At 33.5% G+C, this 8166-nt stretch overlaps 1 protein-coding gene across 1 annotated transcript; it reads right to left on the reverse strand.

Moving 5' to 3' along the window:
• Positions 1–667: 667 nt before the first annotated feature.
• On the reverse strand, positions 668–4049 carry LOC25482808 (pentatricopeptide repeat-containing protein At1g66345, mitochondrial). Its single transcript, XM_013611405.3, has 3 exons — positions 2249–4049; positions 1821–1950; positions 668–1260 (listed from the first exon to the last, which is right to left on the reverse strand). The coding sequence occupies exon 1, from the start codon at positions 3904–3906 to the stop codon at positions 2263–2265; it is 1644 nt and encodes a 547-aa protein (XP_013466859.1). The 5' UTR covers positions 3907–4049; the 3' UTR covers positions 668–1260; positions 1821–1950; positions 2249–2262.
• Positions 4050–8166: the final 4117 nt, after the last annotated feature.

Consider the following 8166-nt stretch of genomic DNA (forward strand, 5'->3'; position numbering starts at 1 on the left):
AAATGCAACTAGTAATTTGAAAAGAGACTTTTATTCAAGGACAAATTTTTAATCAAATGAGTGTTTACATATATGGGGAATGAGTTTTGCACTTTGTCCGATTATGGTGATTGTTATATATATAATCACTAACATAATCATTGATGAATTCTATGTTTGAATATTACTCCATCCGTTCCTTTTTAAGTGTCGCTTTTGAATAAATTTTTTATTTCTATTTAACTGTTACTTTCAAAGTTCAATGCAACATTAAATGTTGTTTTACGAATACTATCCTTAGTTATTTATTACGGAGAGAGAAATATATGAAATGAGATATTAAATGAATAAGGTCATTATAGTAAAAGTATAACTTATTGCATCAAAAGTAGTAACAATCATTGACTATCTTGGTTTATGTAAAATGTCAAAATATGGCAATTAAAAAGGAACGGAGATAGTATTTTTTGACTATCACTCGTATGGCACTTCCATAACTTATTAAATATTTTTTTGACTATTTTGACTTTAAGTTAGTAAGATCTAGTTCACCTATAATGTCGATATTGATAGATAGAACGTCTCATTTAGATTTAAACATGGGACCTCATATGTGTGAACTTTAGCAGCGGTGTTTACCACTTCGTCTATGTACAACATATAAAAGTGGATGTTATTTAGACAAATAGAAACACCTAAATTCGACAACATTTTATATAATTTCTCATAATGAAACGGATTCAGCTTCAAAGCCATCAAGATTATCCATATTTACGCATTTCAGATACCAATGGTATTTCAATCAAGAATGAAACGGTCCAGATTCAAGCTCAATTGAACTATAAAATAAAAGTTAAATCTGCATTTTTTTTTTTAACCTCTTGACTTTTGTGCAGCGACACCACTTCTTTATCAAACACATGTAACACATAAATCCCATTATATGGTTTCTTTTGGTCCTTTGTCTTCACTGAATTCTACCCTTTTTAATATGAGTGGCCAAAGGTCTGAATTTAATATTTCTGGTCTCAAAATTGCCTTCTTCATTCTCTTCTCATGAACCTGTGTAACTGAGACATTTTGAGACTTTTATTCTCTTCTCATAATACATTACACATAAATGCCATATTCAGTGCATTTCAATAGAACCCCTCAAGCATAAGCACTTCATTCAAATGATTTCTTGTACTTTGTTCAATTCTCTTAATCATCTGTGCATATTCAGTGTGTCTCGTGCTCATCATGTCGCTCTTAAGGGATGCAGATCTCCATATCATGGATCTTCTCAAGAACAAAAATAAACTGATTAGTTCCTTTTATGACTAAATAAATCATAATAAAGCCAATCTTTGTTTTCATCAAAACATGTCAAATGATTTTGATCATACAAAATTGTCTAACATCTGTTGTACTTGTGCACAACTTACTAATTTACCTATGTTTCTTGGAGGCTTGATAATTTAAGTCATCTAATGATAACTTCCTACCAAAAGTTGTCAAAATTAAGTAAAATAAAAATAACAATGATTAAGGATTGAAGGACTGAACAACAGGACAAATAGAGGTTTGCCATAATTATATTCTATTTTATTTGACGAGGTACTAAATCTTTCAAATGAAGCCTAAACCCTGGGTTATTGGCATCCCTTGGCTAAAAAATTTGGTGCTCTTAACTAGTTTACATATCTATTTGAGCTAACCACGGCCAAACATAACATAGCAATTCACTTCAAGTTCAAATGCCAAATGACTTGTTAAAAAAAAAAGTTCAAATACCAAATGGAGACAATGTGAATTCCACTAAAAACGATAACTAAACTTTAATTGTCAAAAATTCTTACCTCAAGTGTATCCGAGAAGTACATATATGGCATTATTGCTTCCGCTGATATGACAGTCTTGGAGATGCTTGCAGTCAGTTGGTTATTGTAAACTCAACATGTCTATAGCCTCTGAACCTCCCTTCTTGATCTGAATGAAAACAACTATGTTAACAATTTCTCAAAAAACTTCAAAAAAAATTCCTTAAAAATAACTGGCAAGCACCTGCACAAGATGTATATAAATATCAGGTCACTCAAAATTGTATGCCAAGTTTCAACTTTCAAACATATATTGCCTCTGATTCATACAGTACAGAAAATAAAAACAAAAAACTCAGTAACATATCATATCTCACTTATTTGGCATCTTACGTTGCAAGAAACAACAATTTCACATAAATAATAACTAGCACTATCTTATGAAAGGCATATTATCATCACTTCACCTCTTTTGGGAATGCTAACTACACTGCAACTCCAATGAGGCCATTTCATTGCGAAGCTGAAGAGCCCTTTCGACGTTTCCCTTCAGCATGTGACCAGCAATCAACGTCTCATATATACTCAAATTTGGAGCCAGCAATCGACCTTTCATAATCCTCAAATACTTCTCCGCATCATCAACCTTTCCACAACGGCACAAACACTGAATCATCGAGGAAAAAACAGACAATCCAGGACACATTGACTTATACTCCATTTCATAATATATCTTAAGAACTCCCTGAACTTCGTCCTTTCTCGCATAACCATCTATCAAATGAGAATAAATAACATCACTCGGCAAAAGCCCTTTATCTAACAACAGAGTCAACATATCATTCACCTTCCCGACTTCCCCATTCTCACAAAGCTTCTTAGCTACCTTATCAAACAACAAACAACCAGGAACAAACCCAGCACTCAGCATTTCTTCAAAAACACTCCAACACTCTTTCAACCGTCCCGAATCCGCACATCCAAAGATAACACATTCATAAGTCTCACCGTAAGCCCTTAACCCTTTCCCTTCCATTTCCCTCATTAATCCAATCGCTTCTTCAATCCGTCCCTTCTCACAAAACGCACGTATAAACGAGGTGTAAACAAACGAATTCTCACTAAAACCTCTTCTCACCATCTCATTATACATCTCCAAAGCAAAATCCAAATTCCCTAACCTAACTTTAACATGAACAATCAACGAATACGCAACAGAATCACCAATCAAATTCTTCTGCAACAATCTCTTCAACAATGTAACAAACTTAACTAACTTACCTTCTTCTTCTCCCTCCTTTTCCAACATTCTCAATATCAAACTCAAATTAACAATAACCGAAGGCGAATGTGAATTTCGCTTTTCAACAATCCGATCCACATTATCAACATTCCTCTGTAACAGTCCTTCTTTACAAAGAGCATCAATCATTATCCTGAAAGTAACAACATTAGGATAAACTCTCTTCAAAATCATGTAACCATAAACCTCCCAAACAGTTTCAAATCGATTACACCTCTGAGCAACATGAAGCAGAGCATTAAAACTCGATAAACCGATACAAAATTCTAATTCATCAATATAACGAATAACATCGAAAGCAGCGTCAATTAACCTCGCTTTCGCATAGGTTTTAATTAACAGATCAAGAACCGGAGGGTTCGAACCGGAGACAACAGAGTCATTTAAGAGAGAATCAACAACTGCACGAACCGTATGGGTTTGGGTGTTTTTAAGAGCGATTGATTCGAGTAATGCTTTAGCGTCAGTTAATAGATTGGAATGGAGTAAGAGATTGATGGTAATGGAATAAGAATGAAGAGTGTGTTGAAAACGGTGCGTTTTGGTGGACCAGTGGAAGAAACTTAATGCATTTTTTGCATCGGTTGGGTTGTTTAGGTTTAGTAAGATTTGTTCAGCTAATGAAGGGGTTAATTTGATGGAAGTGAATTTGTGTGTGATAGTGTCCCAGTTTTGTTTTGTTCTGAATGAATTGGATATTGAAGTGATTATGTTATTGTTGTTTGAGGAGTTGTTGAAGGTTGTTGTATGTGAGTGTGAGTGGAGTTTGTGGTAGAAAGTGATTCTGCTTAACAGCTTCAAGTGTTTCGAACTCAAACTCATTTTCTGTGTCTCTCTCTCTCTCGACAAGTATGTGCCTGGTTGCGGTGGCGTCTGCAAGAGCTTGGTTGAGTGTACTTGAGTCAATAAGCCCCTGCAGTCTTACACTGTGTTTGGTATAAGAGAAAAAGGAGAGAGAGATAGAAGAGAAAATGCAAATGACTCTAATTTGGTTGTGAAGAAAATTAGGGGAGAGAGATGAAAAAATGTAGGGCCATGTTTTTTTTAGTCTTCACACAACAGCGAAGAAATAGACCAAAGTTCTTTCAAAAATAAATGCATTTCTCTCCCTTTTATTTCTCAAATTTTTCTCTTCTTCCAAACAATATATCAAATATATATTCTATTTATCACATTTTTCGCTCTTCACACACTCTCTCGTCTATTTCTCTCTTCACAACTTCTCTTCCAAACCAAACACATATTTTTAAATTTCGACCGATGAATTTATTCCTTAATAACGAATAATTCTTAGATGTACATTAAAATTTGGTCCAAGTCTTTCAACACACTTAAAAATAAATAAATAAGTATTTTTTAAATAATTATGTAACATGCATTTTTATAAGAGTGTGACCGAATAATGTGTCTAAATCATTATGACCACACCTTTTATTTAGGGAAAATCGTTATGTCTACCCAGTAGTTGCTCTTTGATAATTGTTTATGATAAATGGATGATTTTTGTTTTTGAAGAAATGACAAATTGATGATACATGTGTGGTTTGTGAAAATTTGATGGACACAAAAATGCATTGTTTCTTCATTTGTCGTAAAAGCTAGAAGTTGTTGAAAACTCGCGAAGCTTGATACCTTGTCTGCAAAGGCAGATCTAGGACTAAAATTTTTTGTGACTAAAATAATATTGTCAAAAAAAAGTTGCCACAAATTTATAAATAAAAGGTGGCACAGCCCTTAAAAAAAAGGTGGCACAAATATTTATTTTAAATTTGATTAGAGTAAGCAAGTAGTTTACAGCTCCTTTTTTTATGACATTGGCATTGTTTATGGTGATTATCATTTTTAAGAGTATCACTAAAAGTACCAAAACGTTAGAATGTCAAAAATTATTCAATGAGAAAATCATTCGTCAAAATTTCCAAGTAGAAAATTATAAATATCAACTATGTGATGTATTTTTGTGCATGCTCAAAGAATTATTTAAGGTGGATTTGATGATCAACCTTTTGTTCGGATTTAACGATCATATCATCCATGTAAACCCCGAGCATGTCTTGCATTTGGTTTTTGAATACCATGTTCATCATCCTTTAATATGTTGCACCAATATTTTTACGAGCAAAGGGCATTATGTTGTAGTAATAGTTTCATGATTTGGTTATAAAAGTTGTTTTTTCTCTGTTGATCTAATCCATTAGGATTTAGTTGTAACTAGAGTATGCATTTGTAGACTATTTTAGTTTAAAACCTAATGTATTATCTACCGATTTATCTATGTTAGGAATATGGTATACATCTTTAGGGCAAGCCTTATTAAGATTAGTATAGTAAACACACATACATCATTTTCCAATAGATCTCTTAATGGTTATTACAACAATAGAGATCCAAGTGGTATAATTGGTCTGAAAAATAGAATTTGTCTCTATGAGGTCTTTTGCAACTTTTTTTTTCAACCTCCACTTTCTCAAGAGACTTCTTCCTGCAACATCGAACCATTGCCTTAACATTTATGTTGATCGTCGTTGGTAACATGACCCATGATCTATTAGAGGCATGTCAGTTGCGCTCCGAGTGAGCGTATCAGCATTTTCTATGAGGCATGTGACCAACTAAGCTGGCACTAGCTCCAGAGTCCTCTCTTTATCATGTGTTCCTCGCGAGATCTTCACCACGTAGAATCATTTCAAAGTTAAAATATAGGACGAGTCAAAAGATTTCCTTATTAGTGGTTCTTTCTTTTTATGCTCTTTGAGTTCCATCTCACTAGACCTTAAGACGAGCTCCATCATATTGGCTTCAAACTTTACTTCCACTGCTTTCCCTTCTCGTTATCCTTTGTTGGAGTATTGGGGGTAGAGAGATAAAACTTTGATTCTTGTTTTATGCAAGGAATCATCTCCTCGTAGCTTAGATATCACCATGTGGGGTAGCCATTAAATATTTGGAGTTATATTTCACTTTTGGGTGGATCATTGAAGACACGACTCCCAAATCTGCCCGAGTGGGTCTTCCGATGACACACTTGTAGAGAGACGTGAAGTCCGCCACTAAGAATTGGATCTTGACAGTTCTTCTCGCTTCGTCTTCTCTTAAAGTCACGAGAAGCTCTACATATCCCTATGGTCGATTGTTAAAGCCATTGAATCCTTGTAGGTCACACTTAATGTAAGGGATGTGGTTCTTCTCTGTTAGCTGCAATGTTGAGAACAAATCCATGTACATGATATCACATGATGCTCATCTGTCGACCATGATCATCTGAATGTCAAAGTTTTCCATGTAAGATTAAACATGCGATAAAATTTCAAATTTGACACCCCTAGTAATCTCACAGTCGTAGAAAGATAAAGGTGGTCCTCCTACAACATTTATGGAGGTGACGCCGTGTTGATTGCTATTCATCAACTCCTCAAATTTTATATTGGTCGTTCCCATTGTTGTCTTGTTCGTTCCTCCTATTGATATATGAGGGCAACATGTAGGGGTGTACACCAGTACATGGGTTGGATCAACCCGAAAACCCCTGTCAAACCCACCTAAAAAACTCAAAAAAAAAATAAAATGGGTTAGATAATTGGGTGAGTACGATTTTAAAAATGAAAAACCCATAAAAAATAACGGGTTTCGGGTAAAACCAAACTCACATCCAGTAAACCCTATTACCAAATATTGGCAACATTTTTAATTTTATTTCATTAGAAGGAAAATATAAAAATATTTTGGTTATTAATCAAGTCTAATTTCTAAAATCAACACATGATACTTTCTATATTGAAAATCAAAACATGTCAGAGTTACAAATTCGGATGTTTCCGTTTTTGGTTACATTAATGTTAATGCAATTTTAGTTTGTTGTAAATATTTTATGATAAAATTTATTTTTTTGATATTATCATTTGTTAATTTTAGTTTGTTGTACACTTTCTAATTTTTTTTGTTATTAATATAATGAAAATAAGGTACACTTTTTTTAAGAAAATAAAAAAAAAATTGACTAGTTTGTATGAAAAAAATAAGAAAATTGGCAATGAATATTTCCTATTGACACAAGTAATTTACTAAAAAGCCCCCAACGGTAGTTAACTACCGTTGGGAAAACCGCCGACAGTTAACTGCTGCTGGACCCAGCAGTTGTTAACTGTCGTTGATATGTGTATCTTAAGAACGCAAGAACTGCAATTTCTCGTTTACAGAAACACATGCAAAAACATCCAAATTTAATCCAAAATCATCCAAACCTTCATTTGCACGAAAATCATCTAATTTGCTTCAAGTAAATCATAAGTAAGTTATTTTGTTTCTATTTACATGCAATGTAGTTTGTTTAGGGTGTTATTTTCATAATTTTAGCAAAATGTTAGTGTTTAGGTTAGGTTTAAAAATTGCAAATTATGTTAGAATTTGATGTTATAATGTTGGGTTTTTGCTGACATTGTTGTTTAGAGTAGGTTTAGGTACAATGTAGTTGAATTTGATGTTGAATTAACACTAATTGTACTAGTATTTTAAAATGCACTTAAGGTGTTTGGTGAAATGCCTAAGCGAAATAATCTTGCGTTTTTTGTGATTTTTTTCTTTCAAATATGTTAAATCTTATAATGTATATATGTTATAATTATTATAAGGATGGATTTTGACATTTTTTGGCAAGTTTAAGAATGAGATAATATTATACGATACATAATTTTTTTGATGAAATACCCAAGTTGAATGATTCTAAGTTTGAATTTTTATGAATGTCTAAGTAAAATTTGTGATATGTTACATGTTACTTGTCTTAGGTTCAATATCTTAGGTTCAATTGCTTGGATTTTTATGATATAATGTTTGAATAATTTTTATGATATAATGTTACATGTTACATAATGTTTGGATTTTTATGCCTTCTTTTAATTTGTTTTTGTACAGATATGGCTAGGGAGGAGGATGTGCGGTAGCGGCGTATTAGAGAGGGTAGGGTGCGCAAAGGTAAACCTGCTATGACAAATAGCGCTCGAAAGGAGATGAAGGTTGAACACCTGTATGTTCCAAAGACCCGGAGACGTAGGGACTTGAGGATAGGTGGAGGAGATAGGTCGG

Source organism: Medicago truncatula, chromosome 1, assembly GCF_003473485.1.
Source record: "Medicago truncatula cultivar Jemalong A17 chromosome 1, MtrunA17r5.0-ANR, whole genome shotgun sequence".
NCBI classification, from domain to species: Eukaryota; Viridiplantae; Streptophyta; class Magnoliopsida; order Fabales; family Fabaceae; genus Medicago; species Medicago truncatula.